The 14,392-nt window shown below is 48.7% G+C and overlaps 2 protein-coding genes across 3 annotated transcripts; both read left to right on the top strand.

Annotated features, from left to right (window-relative positions):
* The first annotated feature begins 3,348 nt into the window (after positions 1-3,348).
* Positions 3,349-8,345, top strand: LOC126569379 (NAD(P) transhydrogenase, mitochondrial-like). Of its 2 annotated transcripts, none has more exons than XM_050226421.1 (8): positions 3,349-3,638; positions 3,816-3,994; positions 4,079-4,186; positions 4,856-5,010; positions 5,084-5,224; positions 5,290-5,743; positions 5,810-7,916; positions 8,003-8,345. In XM_050226421.1, exons 2-8 carry the CDS (start codon positions 3,900-3,902, stop codon positions 8,144-8,146), a joined length of 3,204 nt encoding a protein of 1,067 aa, XP_050082378.1. In that variant the 5' UTR covers positions 3,349-3,638; positions 3,816-3,899; the 3' UTR covers positions 8,147-8,345. The 2 variants fall into 2 exon arrangements, with proteins under 2 accessions (XP_050082378.1, XP_050082379.1); XM_050226422.1 differs by having other exon boundaries at positions 3,349-3,660.
* A 547-nt stretch (positions 8,346-8,892) lies between these two features.
* On the top strand, positions 8,893-14,392 carry LOC126573050 (cilia- and flagella-associated protein 43). The gene is made up of 12 exons (XM_050232841.1): positions 8,893-9,157; positions 9,214-9,587; positions 9,650-10,848; positions 10,913-11,294; positions 11,371-11,495; positions 11,564-11,909; positions 11,981-12,418; positions 12,478-12,980; positions 13,053-13,299; positions 13,378-13,506; positions 13,575-13,990; positions 14,059-14,392. The coding sequence occupies exons 1-12, from the start codon at positions 8,893-8,895 to the stop codon at positions 14,390-14,392; spliced, it is 4,758 nt and encodes a 1,585-aa protein (XP_050088798.1).

Genomic DNA, 14,392 nt, shown 5'->3' with positions numbered 1-14,392 from the left:
TGTCTCTGCATATGCGAAACAAGATCACCAGCAGCACAAGCATGGCCTAGCAGGAGACGGATAGTGGTACGAAGAACGAACGAAAAAAAAAAGCGAAGGAGGAGAGATCTGTTTTGCTTTCTTCTCTAGCCAGGCCAGGGTACAGCACCCCGAGACCTGGGAACCCGTTTTCAGGAGCAGCAGCAGCAGCAGGAGGCCAGAGTCCGGGGTCGAGGGCTCAGCAATGCTGGTGCGGGGGTTTTCTGCGTCTTTTAACGTGCCTTGGGTGAATAAAATAATCTTGGAGGCCCGTCACAGTCGCAATGTTGTTTGGTTTAGAGTTTTGCGCATCGCGCGATTCGCCTTCATACGGCGTGTTGGTGTGGTGACCGGCTGGCGAGACTGGTTCTAGTTTTTGGGGCGGGTTTAGCGTGGCTCCGAGACGCTACGATAACTTCCCGCAATATTCTGGATGCCAACGACGTCAAGTAAACTTTATTGACTGAAGGTGTCGTGCTTGTTAGAGGCGTTGATGATAAGGCATTTACATTGATTGATTAGCTGATTCCCAGTGCAGTGCAGTATGCAAATACTGCACTCACAATCATGTCCATGTGCGCTGGTGTTGGTTTTCGAGGGATAAGATTGTGAAGTTGTAACATCCTCCTAGATTACCAGGGCCGGATTGTTACAGAGTGTGTGAACCAGAGCTATACTTTCTTTCATTACATCAATTAACGTCGATTACGCTGTTTGTCACTCTCGACCAGTGAGAAGCCAAGGGCGCCAGGCCAGCTCGGTTTAATTAACCAACAAATAAGGGATGCGGGTGGTATCCGGGAGGGTCTGGGAATGGTATCGAGTTACTTCGTTCCGTACCGTTCACTTTCAGTTTCGTTTTTATGAAGCAAAATATTGATAAACGATAGGGCTGTCGATTTTCGTAGCTTATTCCATTGATGATGTCGTGTAAAAACAACAAACTGTACAGACCAAATCGCCAATTGTTTTTCAATAGCGAGGCATCATTATCATCGCGTCCATTTATAGAGCGACCGGGAGGGAGGGAAGCCGTACAATGCGTTGGTGTCTACGAGACGTAGAGGTTGCTCTTTCGTTATCTGGCAGCTTCTACTCTGCTATGTGTCCCGGGCCTGGCAGCCGCCAGTGATAATGAAACATTCGCAACAAAAACAAGCAAACAACAACTGCTCTATCATAAGGTGGACGTATTTCTAATGCCCCCGAAAAAAAAGCTGTACCAACGAGCAGGCTCCCCCGTGATGTGGACAGTCGGCTATCAAAGACGTAAAACTGTCGCGGCGCTTATCTGACAATGACCTGGCATTTGAAATGGAGACGCAGACGATATCTGAGGGGATGCGGGGTCGGTTATTTTGATAATATGGTGCCCAAATATTGTCCAGCGACAGCGTTATGTAACGGGACGTGTGCCGCAGTTGGTCCACGTTGGGCAGCCTTTCATGGTATGGACGTCCGTCTTTTAGGCCAGAGGGGTGGCCAATGCACTGTAGTCTGGGATTGAAATCGATAAGATAACCCCCCGTCCAGGTTGTGCACCGAATTCTCATTAGATTGATTATCAACACCACGCTGGTAGCTGCCGCTGGTCTATGGTGATCGATATGAGAAATGATTGAAAAACAATAATATCACGCTCCATCAAAATCTAGCCGTGCGATAGGGGATTTCTGGGCTCGTGGGGGGAGAAGAAAGGTGGTTGCGGGATTTACTTTTAAGTCGATAAGACGGTTCGACGCCACGGGTGATATGAAAAGGTTTAACACTGCACCTATTATGATGTGGGATGGTGTTATGTGACCAAGTAGCTTAGCGTAAGTATTTTCAAGTAGGTTATAGCATTAAAGATTACATAAAAGTACATTACTATAATAAAATGTAACCTAGAAAAGACTACATTTGCGTTGATAATATTAACATAAAAATGGTTGATAATATTAAAATTGACATACAATCCAGCTTCCAGTGTGGCTCGATTATCTGCATGTTTCTATTAGTATTTGCGTCCATCTTGCCCGAGTACTAATTTCTGCTTGACCCATTTTGCATTTTGATTAAATTATTTTTTGCTATTCATTTGTCATCGTGTCCTAGCTTCCAATCAGCTCGACAAAGGCCAATCAGTGTCTTGAACCCAAAACAGTACCCATCCAAACCCAGCCTTGTTCTGAAATCTGGAATTTGTGTTCGAAAGTTTGTCCATGACCGAGCGCGCATTATCAGTGATCTGCCTACGTGACCTCCGATTCTTCCATTTCCTCCAACATGTTCTACGTCTCACGACGTTGTTACTGCATCTCCCTACTCTCTACTCCGAAAAGATGCGATCGATGTGGTTGGTTTCGCGCGTGTACGAGGTGCATATTGGGAGTTACAACAACCCTCTCGATCATATTTTTCCTCCTCTGCCGTATAGCTATATAATTTTTTCGCAAACAGTACATTCTCTAGCATCCAGCGCACCTCATTTACGCACAACCACCAAGGCGTGTCGGCCAACCCCGCCAGGTCTATCATGCTGGGTGACCTTGGCTCCGGAAAACTGCGGCGCAATATATCTAGGGGCTCGCTTTTCGATTTTGAATTCAAGCGTTCTCGCTCCAGCTTTTCAAAACCGGCGAGATGTGTCTGGCAAAAGGAACGTGCGCCGTATGGCAGGGGATTTAGATGACGTACATATGTCGGACGATAAATCTTTTGATACTTTCGTGTTCGAGATCGAGTGCTTGTTTCATTAGCGCTATGATTAGCTTACTTGAAGCTAATATTTGTGATAACTTTTAAGCTACTGATGTAGGAGCAAACTTAAATTACACTCCAACATGCTGGATGTTTGTATAAAACGTGATGCTTGGTACTTGGATCACTTAAATGCAAAAATATGCGACTCCAGCTACCAAACATTTCACTCTCAATGCTTTTCGGGACCATGTTGGTAATGGTTCGTTGAGTTTGCCAGCGAAGGAAACCGGCATCCGGCCGGGTATATGGATTTATCACCCCCACGATGACGTGCTGTGTTCGGGAGGCGTGTGCGTTACTGCCAATGCCGGGTAATAGGCAGACGCACCAATGTGGGACAGCAGCATGTGGCCAGAGAGTACAATGCACCTTCTTCTTTCGCCCAAGGAAACCCAAGTATTTGTGCGATGATCTTCCACAGATAATTGTCACTCTCGGTGGCGACCAGGACACACCAGCGCATCGCTCTCGGGCGTTCTCGCGTTCGCTCCTAGCTTCTCTCGGGCAAGTCCGGCTCAACTCCCATCTCGCGAGGTGGTGGTTCGTTAAGTGATACCGCTCAGCGAACAGTCTATGTGCGGGGCCTGAGTCGACCACCAGCCACACCAGCCACTCGCGAAGAGTCGTCGTCGGTTATTGTGGGAAGCTGGTCCGTGGCTAGCACACGCTCGCGCGTTCATCATCGTCGAAATCGGGTTGCGGGTTATCTTTTTGTCGTTGGTACGGACCGTGCGTGCGTCGAGTGTATGTGTGTACATTGCAGTGATCGACGTGAATTCTAGTGCAAGCGATAGCGCGTCCGCTTGTTCTATTTGTTGTTTGTTTGCATATCCCCCCTCCATTCACCTTCAAACAGCAAAAACGATTAGCGTGAGGTGTGTTAAGCCGCTGGTATTGGTGCGTCGTCGTTTATGTATTTTTTGTGCCATTTTTTGCTGTTTTTTTCTAAACCAAACGATCACGCAAGATCAAGCGATCGAGAGGTGCAGTAGTAGTGGCAGTATTATCATGCATTGTGTGCTTTGCATATTCTTTTCATGCTCGGATGCCAGACTGATAACCGACCAGGACACGCGGACGATCCTGTTTTGACCGGGTGACCGGATTGGTCGACCACATACACGACCATACACACGATGACGCACGGAGTGCTGCGGCTATGCTGCCAGCGTGGAGATGCACTGCTGCAGGTAACGAAACCGGTGCATCCTTTACGGCTCTTTTCCGGTAGGTTATACTCGTGCCTGTGGCTTTAGAGAGGGAATCTATGCTGACCGATGTTGGATGATGGGTGACTTGCTTCGTTTTCAGGTAGCGTTAAGTTGCTGCAGAAGGATGGCAAACCGGCAACGGCCGCTAAGGGTGTCCCGTACTCGAATCTGGTCATCGGTGTGCCCAAGGAGCGATGGGTCAATGAAAAACGGTATGTGAAGTGTGGTGTTCGTGTTGCAGTATCTTGAATGCTTTCTACGGTGTGTGCCGGCCGGCGACAACCGATTGCCTTGGTTGCATTAAGGGGTATTGTTTTACAGGAGAATATTTTATTTAGAGAAAAAATTGTTTCAATCATTCCTTATGTATTGCATTTTGAATTGAGTTTTGATTACAGTTTTCTTAACAAGTAAATATTTCATTGCGCTAAAAGAACGATTGTTTTACAAAAAGGGTTTTTTGAGGATAAAATGATTGAATTATGAACTTAGAACGACGATTCCTCCTTAACAGTAACCAATAGCCATGTCAACAATTGACTAGCAAATTCCGATGACAGTAATTGCCACGACGGGCTGTTCAAATACCAAAGCACAACATTGAATATTTGCAACGTGCAAGTATTTTTATAATTTTCATTACAATGCTTTCCTTACTTGCTCAACATCGTAGACATTGAATTTATTTATGAGTATGTCTATGATTTGTTTTGGTTCAGTTGTTAATAACTAATTAATTAGTTGTCCTCTTTGAGATGATTAAAATTTGTTTTAACGTAATTGTGTACCAAAGATAAAGGAAACACTATTTATCTGGAGCATTAAAATTAGCTTGCCACTAAATGATTGATTCTTATAATTTTGTTTGTGTCCTGTTACAGAGTCTCTGTTACACCGGTGGTGGCCGGAACGCTCATCAAAAAAGGATTCAAGGTGCAAGTGGAAAGCGGTGCCGGTGTGAATGCCAAGTTCCGTGATGCCGATTACGAAACCGCTGGTGCCAGTATTGTAGATAGCCGCACTGCCTTTCAAACAGGTTTGAGAAATGGTTGCAACATGTTAGCAAAAGTATAAGAATTATCCCTTTTTCGCATTCCATTCTTTTCCAGACATTGTCCTGAAGGTGCGCCAACCAACGGACAACGAGATTCCGAACCTACGAGACGCCTCGACCCTGATTTCATTCCTGTATCCGACACAAAACAAAGAACTGATTGAAAAGCTGGCTCCGAAGAAGATCAATGCTTTCGGTGAGTAGCATCAACTGGTTGGTTGGATTCAGAAAGGAAATCCCTAACAATGTCCTCACTTTCAGCCATGGATGCCATTCCCCGCATTTCGCGTGCCCAGGTGTTTGATGCACTGTCGTCGATGGCCAACATTTCCGGTTACCGTGCCGTCATCGAGGCGGCCAACCATTTTCCACGCTTTTTCACGGGCCAAATTACGGCCGCTGGTAAGGTACCGCCGGCCAAGATTCTCGTCATCGGTGGCGGAGTGGCGGGATTGGCCGCAATCGGTCAAGCGCGCGGTATGGGAGCGATCGTGCGTGCGTTCGACACCCGGCCCGTCGTGAAGGAGCAGGTGGAGAGTATGGGAGCCGAATTTTTGACGATCAACATTCAAGAAGATGGTTCTACCGCCGGTGGCTACAGCAAGGAGATGAGCAAGGAATTCATCGAAGCCGAGATGGCACTGTTTGCGAAGCAGTGTAAGGAGGTGGATGTTATCATCACCACGGCACTGATTCCTGGCAAACGGGCACCAACGTAAGTCTGTGTTGTCGGTGTCTCCAAAACGGATCAGCGCAGCTCAAAGTTTCATTTACATTGCAGTCTCATCACGGAGGAGATGGTCAAGTCGATGAAACCCGGCAGCGTGATTGTGGATCTGGCGGCGGAAGCTGGTGGTAACGTTCAGACGACGGTACCGGGCGAGATTAAGGTGGTGCACGATGTGGTGCACGTTGGTTTGACCGATTTTCCCAGCCGGCTTCCCACGCAGAGCTCCACACTGTATGCCAACAACATTTCCAAGTTTCTGCTTTCCATGGGTGAACAGAACCACTTTCACATCAATCTCGAGGATGAAGTCGTACGTGGTAGTATCGTGCTGCAGAACGGTAACCTGATGTGGCCACCACCGGTCATTTCGGTGTCTGCGAAGGCACCGGCGGCCGTACCAGCGGCGGCTGGAGCTGCGATCAAAGCTGAACCACTGCCACCGAACCCTTTCAACGAGACGCTCAAGACGAGTCTGGTGTACTCGAGCGGACTGGGAACGTTGCTTGGACTGGGAGCGATCGCACCGAACCCAGCATTCACGACCATGATGACCACGTTCGCCATGTCGGGCATCGTCGGTTACCATACGGTGTGGGGTGTCACTCCGGCCCTTCACTCACCGCTGATGTCTGTAACGAATGCCATCTCGGGCATCACAGCCGTCGGTGGGCTGTTGTTAATGGGAGGAGGGGTAATGCCGTCAAACACGATCGAAACACTGGCCGCTAGTGCGGCATTGATTTCGTTCGTCAACATCTTTGGCGGATTTCTCGTTACCCAACGGATGCTGGATATGTTTAAGCGCCCGACCGATCCACCAGAGCACAACTATCTGTTCGGCATTCCGGCGGCCGTGTTTCTCGGTGGCTATGGACTCGGTGCCATGCAAAGTCTTCCGGAGATTCATCAGATGGCGTACCTGGCGTCGAGTTTGTGCTGTATCGGTGCGTTGGTTGGACTTTCTTCTCAGAAAACCTCACGCCTTGGTAATGCCCTTGGTATAATGGGTGTAACGGGTGGTATTGCGGCCACGCTTGGCCATATGGCACCGAGTACGGACGTGTTGATTCAGATGGGTGGTGTGGCTGGCCTCGGAGGACTGTTGGGATCGATCATTGCGAAGCGAATCCAGATCACCGATCTACCGCAGCTTGTCGCTGCGTTCCACAGTCTGGTCGGTGCGGCAGCCGTGCTGACGTGCGTGGCCACGTACATGCACGACTTCCCGAGCCTCGCTACTGATCCGGCGGCAAATGTGCTTAAGACGGCCCTCTTCCTTGGTACGTACATCGGTGGTGTTACCTTCAGTGGATCGCTGGTGGCCTACGGTAAGCTGCAGGGTGTCCTCAACTCGGCTCCTTTGCTGTTGCCGGGTCGTCACTGGATTAACGGTGGTCTGCTCGCCGGAAACTTGGCCGCAATGGGTGCCTTCTACCTGGAACCATCGATGGCCGGTGGATTGGGTCTGCTCGGTGCCACGGCGGCCATGTCGACGGCCATGGGTGTTACGCTAACGGCGGCAATCGGAGGTGCCGATATGCCGGTCGTCATTACCGTGCTCAACTCCTACTCTGGCTGGGCGCTCTGTGCTGAGGGTTTTATGCTGAACAACAACCTGATGACGATCGTTGGTGCACTGATTGGTTCCTCTGGTGCCATTCTGTCGTATATTATGTGCAAGGCCATGAATCGCTCGCTTCCGAATGTTATTCTCGGTGGATACGGAACGACTTCAACAGCTGGTGGCAAGCCGGCGGAGATTGTGGGCACCCACACTGAGGTCAATGTGGATGGAGTGGTGGACATGATCCGTAATTCCAAGAATATTATCATTACGCCCGGATATGGATTGTGCGTCGCCAAGGCACAGTACCCGATCGCCGAGATGGTCAACATACTGAAGGCTCGTGGCAAGAAGGTGCGGTTCGGTATCCATCCGGTTGCCGGTCGGATGCCGGGACAGTTGAACGTGCTGCTGGCGGAGGCCGGTGTACCGTACGATGATGTGCTCGAGATGGAGGAGATCAACGATGACTTTTCGGAGACGGATTTGGTGCTGGTTATTGGCGCGAATGATACGGTCAACAGTGCGGCAGAGGATGATCCCAATTCCATCATTGCTGGTATGCCGGTACTGAAGGTGTGGAAAGCGGACCAGGTAAGCACCACTAATGGAAGGACAAACAGCAGAAAGGATGAAAGGATAGAAGGATTTACGTTGTTTATCGTTATCTTTCCCCACAGGTGGTTGTTATGAAGCGTTCGCTCGGTGTCGGGTACGCGGCGGTCGACAATCCTATCTTCTACAAACCAAACACCTCGATGTTGCTGGGAGATGCGAAGAAAACGTGTGATGCTTTGTTGGGCAAGATTAAGGAGGAAAACTAATCAACTGGACCGGACTCGGAGTCGACGAGCGGTGCGACTGAGCGGAACTGTTCCGAAACGAAAAAAAAAACGAATGCAATTGGGCAGGATGTGCATTTAATTAAGATTTTAACAAAAAATAACGTGGCCATACATGTTAACTTTTATTTACTGCTAATGTATTATGTGTAATAAAGAAAATGGTGTCGCATTTCGTGCATTTATTCGTGTCTTTGGGCAACATAAGATCCTGCTTGGTTAACGGTTTCCGAAGGTGGAAAAAATTCCAGGAATAACTTGATCTTACTTAGTCCTGGTAGTAATTCACGTGGAAACGGTAATCACGTGTCTCAGTTAGGAATTATTTCTGTCATGATCGAGTGAAACAAATAAAACAAGTCTTGCTAAATCATAAACCACAAAAATGATAAGGGAATATACTTGGAGCATGTTTATTCAATTTGCATTATGCCTTAAAGAACTACAACTAACGGGAGTTGCTAAGAAACCGGCCGAGCAGGCTTGGTAGTTTGTTTACTCTTGCTAAGCATATCATTGCACTCGAAGCCATCGCAGCTCCGGAAGTTAGTTTTTGTATCCCACCACGATATCCCAATTAATCATCTATCACTTGTCTATCGCCGAGAAATGGAACTACAAATAAACACAAAAACTCTGTAAGTATTAAGTATTTTGCTGGGGTTCTACTTTTTTGTCGCAAATCAGAAAAATAAGCTACAAAAAACTCTCACTGCTCGCTTAGATGGATGAAGCCGGCGACGGTGGATACGGTGTGCATCGTTGGCAACGCATCCGTTGCCATCGGGCTCGGTAGTCACGTGCTGTTCGTGAACTTGAAAACATCGGCCGAATCATACTATCTGGCCGATTCGGCGCAAGCTGGCAACGGAGTGGCGTGTATTGCGGGCCACAAACTGTTTCCCATTCTTGCATTCGCGGAACGCTGTCTTAAACCGCGCATTTTTCTCATTTCGTATCCTGCTTTTGCTGTGCTGTCGGTCCTCGATGGAGGTATGGTCGTGAGTAGCTAAATCGATAATCTGCTAAAGCAGATTTTTCATACACAGATCAAACGCAATGTTCCTACACTGCACTGTGCTTTTCGGAGAGCGAGCTGCTCGTGGCGCTCACTGGTGTGCCGGATTATTCGCTGGAGGTGTACGCTTGGCGCAGCAAGGAGCTGCTTTGCAAAAAACCAACGTCCATCTACTCCGACCAGCAGCGTTTGATCTGCAGCCCGTCGGCCGTCTTTGCCGTGTGTCAGTATGCGAGCCGGAAAGCGGCGATGAAGTTGTGGGAAGTGCATGGCAACATCCGGCTAAGTCGGCTGATTGAACGGTCTATCGTGCTGGAGATGCCAAAGGATCAGTTACCATTCGGTGTCACCTTTCTGATCGATGGCAATTTGGCGATTATAAATCAAAAGGCTAAAATTTCGATCGTAAGTAACTCTCCCAAACATGACATGAAACATGAAATCACATTCTGCTCTATTGATTGAAGGTATCATCGTCGAGCGGACAGATCATACAAACCATCAATCCGGAGGATGCCGATCCAACGGAACCGGACTTTATCCCGTTCATATTCTACTGTAAAGGAGGTTTGTTTGCAAGCGCTCCGGAGGGACACGTGAAGTTCTACCGGAAACAGAAGGGTGCCTGGAATATGCTGTGGTCGACGCAGGCCGATGCATCCTACGCTCAGCTGGTGCACTATTCCGTTTCGGAGGGCCTCCTGGGCATCACGACTAACGGTGTCATCATGCGTACCGCGCTGGATTATGATGTGCGTAATGTGGAGTTTCGTTCGCTGAAAGATTTGGACATAGGCTATGGACACTGTGCTGGAGGAGGACGCGCTCTCAAACGGATGGTAGGTGTCAAAGCGGACGGTTCGGTTCGGTTGATGAACTTCGATACTGGAATCATCGCCTCGACACTAGACGTCGGTCAGCTACGGTGCATTGCAAACCATCCATTGCAACCACTGCTAGTGGTAGGAACTGATGCAGGAGTGATTCAAGTGGTGGTTATCACTAGCGGAGAGCAGGCAATGGTAACTGGTAGGCTGCATCTCTCCAGCCACTCGATTCAATTGCTGCGGTTCGCCGTCTACGATGGGAACTACTTTGCTGCGCTGGACAAAGAAGGTAATTTGGCCATTCTGGAGATTGGTCCTGCTTTCGGAGTAAACGTTGTACAGGTGTTTAAACACCGGAACGACATACGGGACCTGTTGTTCTGGTGTAGCCGGGAGGAGGTATTGATCGTCGAACCCATCCAGCCGAACCGTGTTATAAGCTTCAAGGAAGTCGAATTCATCGTTAAGCAGCGTACTTTGGAGGAGGCTACCAAACTGGCGATTGTACTACCCAATGAATACACTCAGATTGTGCCGAAGGCATCCTCCAACATGGAGCTTCTGCTGTACGCCCATCGTGTCCGATCAAACACTATCGATGTCCTGGAACTGCATCGATCTGAAGGGGAGCTCAGCGTCATCGTAAGGAGCAGTTTTTCGACGCCGCAATCAGCTCTGCATCTCGAGCTCGGTGTTGATGATCGTTATCTGTATGCCTGGTCGTTGGATGGTAGGATCGCTTTGTATGATGTACTGGACGAGAAGCTACTCTGCAGTTTGCTCTTTGATGGGCGTTATAATGGTGGACTGCAACATGTTTCTCTAGACGTAAAGAATGAGTAAGCGCTGCTACCATTTCCACATCCTAAAATGATTCATCAAAGATATTAATTCAAATTACAGGTTTCTAACTATTCTTTGCCATGGTGGGTTGCTTATTTGCTTGAAACTGCAAAAGAGCTTTGGTCGAAGCTCTGCCAGATCGTCGCAGGATACAGTCAAGGCATTCGAGCGAGCGATATGTGAGCTGGAAAACTGCGGGGAAAAGCTGCCAGTAGCAGCCGATGATACTGAACCCTGGATTGAACGGGATGAGCAGACGCGACGGCAAGAAAAGGGGAAAGTATTCGAACCAGAACATGAAGCCATTTTTAGCGAGTTTGTTGAGATCAAGCAGCAGCTTAGGCAGCTTGTCGATCGTAACGAAACGGTTCCACCGGAGGAAAGGTTTCCATTGCAGGAATTTAACCTGAACACGGAAGCAACCGAAGCGATGACACAGAAGGTGATTTGTCTTAGGATATTGCGTTGCTGTTGCTGACTATTAAAGTGTTCACATTCGAATGGATTGCTCATTGTAGGCTAATGAAGAGCGGAACGAAGAGAAGTTGCGTCTCCAGAAGTACATCGTTTCGGAAGGAACCATCAACCAGCAGCTGATCGAGAACTGTTGGGCAACTATGAGTAAAAAGCCTCTGAAAATCAGGTAATAATGTGCGAACACCATCAGCATGCGAACTGACATTATATCGAGTTACTATCAATCACCCACAGATCAATGTTTAAGCATTCGTTTGTGGAAAACTATGCCATGTTGCCTACCAGCGAGCTGCGGCACTATCTAGACAAGGTACGCGTGTATCGAGAAACGGAGCTAATGGCGAGCCATGATGCTTTACTTCCATGGAAGCCAACGCCAACGTATCAACTGGAATCGATCCTCAATCGTGATCCGGAATACGGTAACGTGCTGGACAATTTGGCTAGAGCCTCGATTAAGAAATCGTACGCTTTATCCGGTACCACAACTCATCGTTTCTTCGATCCCTACCCGTTACGGTACGACCAGCTGGAGGTGGTAATGTTCGAGCAGCTCTACTTTGAGCTGATTTGTGGTGATGTGAGTTCGTTATCCGTTGTATTACTCAACATATTACGAGGACGATCAAACGGAGTTTTGGCTACTTGCAGATGGAAATCGAAAAGCTACGTGTGTTGTTCAATGAAAAGTTTGAAAAGATCAAAACACTGAAAGAGGAAGAGATGAACCTTGTGTTGAAGCGCAATGCTAGGGCTACGTACGTTCAGCAGGAGCTGGTTCTGATAGGCCAGTTGATGGGTGATCGCAGTGTGGTCGAAGTGACGGCCATAGAAGATCCCCGGTACGAGCCCGATGAGCGTCCGGAAACCATTATCCATACGGAGGATTCGGAGGTACCGGCGGCACCGTACATCAGTCCGAGTGTTGAGCGTTTGCTTGAGCAGGAAGAACTTGAGCGAGAACGACGCAGACAGGAGTTACTTGCGGACGATTTCAAGGCACGTGCCCTGGTCGCCATGATGGACGGTGTGCTGGAGCATCGGTGGGAAGATGAAATTAAGAAGAGTTTACCTCTGCCACAGTGTCTGGTATGGTAAAGATTCCATCTATTTCTATAAAAACCTTTGACGTGCCTTATTTTTTGCAGGAAATTGGCAAAGAACCACAGCATTACAACGAAACCGACATCCGTGAGGTGAAGGAGTACGAAGAGGCGAGCAACGTGTTGCTTCAAGATCGTCTCCGCTATCGTCGGATGCTGCAGGAGGAATTCCAAGAGCTAGCCGCAAGCTTGGATCAACAGATCAAGCGCTTCAATACGGAGGTCGCAAAACTGACGCTGGAGAAAATCATCATCGAATCGGCCATCCGGCAGGAGGAGATGCGCATCCTGAGGGCCACCCTGTACAACCACTCGAGAATGATCTATGAGGCAAACGCCGATCGTTTGAGGGAGCAGATTGACCGGACGGCAAAGTACATTGACACGCTCACTGAGATGGCGAATGAGTTCCAGGAGAAGGCGGCCGACTATCGGAACACGTACGATACGCTGCGGGCGAAAGATCGCTTGTTGGATAAGCAGTTCAAGATCAACTTCTCCGACACCGCCCAGTCAGCGTTGGTCGATCAGGCATACAAAATATTCAAGTAAGACTCGCACAGAAGCTACATCACTCGTGGAACGCACCAACATGCCTTTCTTTTCGGGGACTTTTCCAGACGCAGACCGAAAACTCAGCTACGATCGATCGTGACGGTGTCGGTGTTTCAGGATATGGCAAAGCGTATTGTCGCCAAGAAGACGGCGGGAACGCATGGAAATCTTTTACTGCCGCGCGAGTGCCAGGATTATCTCGGACATTGTGAGACACTTGATCAACCTTCTAACTGCCCGGCAGGCATGGATAACAGCCTTTGGCAGACGCTGACCAAAATGCGAAGGATCAAAATCGAAAGCGAGTTTAGGGTAGGTAGAGGCACATTGTTTTGCGGCTTTCTTAAATTCCTTTCTTCAAAAAAATATTACCATCCGTCAACTGTGTAGCTTAAAAGTTGTGAGTTGATGTTGTCGGATGCAGAAGCAGCAATCGGTGCTTTGCAACGCGAGATAACAAACAAACGGAATGTCCTTACGGTCTTTGAGCAGAGCTTGGAAGAGCTACAAAATGAGAGAGTAAGTTTTTTGTAGCATCAGCCCATAAGCTAATGAGATTGTAATGATACATGATCTTCCGGCAACAGTTCGAGGACGCCACCAACCGTACGGTGCAGCTGGTGATGAAGCGTGGATGGATCGAAATACAGCAGACAGGGCGAACGGCCGATTTCACCAACTGTGTGCTGATCCATCGGACCGACGTTGAAGACATCAATGCCATCATCCGGCGCGCCGGTGCCAAGAAACTCAATGCCATGGTAAATGCGGCGTTGTTCCGCCGCAAGATCATCTACCAGGAGTGGGAGCATCGCGCGCTGAAGCTACAACTGCGCGATCTGCGTGATCAGCTGACAACGGTCGAGAAGTGCAAGATCACGAAGGAGGTACAGAGCTGGCTGAAGATGAAGGGTATGAAGCGAACGGAAGATTTTAGTCAGCTGGCGCTTGAGAAGAAAATACGCAATGCGGTGCAGAACGAGGAGGAACTGTTGATGGAGCTGTATGTGGATCAGGTGGAGGTAATGAGAGCGAGATTCGGTAACGATGTCGTATCGATTTGTATTGCAGGAAAACCGCTCTGGAGGATATCGAGCAGCGGATCGCGGTTAAGCGGAAGGAGAACAAGTTGCTCGATCAGGAGACGCGCGCCCTGAACATCGACGTAACCGAGCAGCATTTGCAGCGCGACACCGAGTTAGAGCAAACGGAGCAAAAGGCCACCCAGGATCGTATGGCGGCCATCGTTGAGCGGGCTAGGCTGGTCCGGTTGGTTCAAGCCCAGCATACGCACATCCTCGAGCTCGGAACGATGTTGGAGTTGCAGCGACTGAAGACTTACCCTACTCTAACGGCTTCGACCAGTGTGATGACGCACAATGCTCACCATTTGCTTAGTAACTAG

Source organism: Anopheles aquasalis, chromosome 2, assembly GCF_943734665.1.
Source record: "Anopheles aquasalis chromosome 2, idAnoAquaMG_Q_19, whole genome shotgun sequence".
In the NCBI taxonomy this organism is placed as follows: domain Eukaryota; kingdom Metazoa; phylum Arthropoda; class Insecta; order Diptera; family Culicidae; genus Anopheles; species Anopheles aquasalis.
This window is presented reverse-complemented; position numbering and strand designations above follow the sequence as displayed.

What these genes read in the sequence shown, in the direction of transcription:
- LOC126573050 (XM_050232841.1), top strand. Translation starts at nt 8,893, where the DNA reads ATGAAGCCGGCGACGGTGGATACGGTGTGCATCGTTGGCAACGCATCC. An exon ending in GCTGTCGGTCCTCGATGGAG is followed by an intron (nt 9,158 to 9,213) that starts GTATGGTCGTGA and finishes TTTCATACACAG; the next exon opens with ATCAAACGCAATGTTCCTAC. An exon ending in AAAAAGCCTCTGAAAATCAG is followed by an intron (nt 11,496 to 11,563) that starts GTAATAATGTGC and finishes AATCACCCACAG; the next exon opens with ATCAATGTTTAAGCATTCGT.
- LOC126569379 (XM_050226421.1), top strand. Translation starts at nt 3,900, where the DNA reads ATGACGCACGGAGTGCTGCGGCTATGCTGCCAGCGTGGAGATGCACTG. An exon ending in CGATGGGTCAATGAAAAACG is followed by an intron (nt 4,187 to 4,855) that starts GTATGTGAAGTG and finishes GTCCTGTTACAG; the next exon opens with AGTCTCTGTTACACCGGTGG. An exon ending in CCTGGCAAACGGGCACCAAC is followed by an intron (nt 5,744 to 5,809) that starts GTAAGTCTGTGT and finishes TTTACATTGCAG; the next exon opens with TCTCATCACGGAGGAGATGG.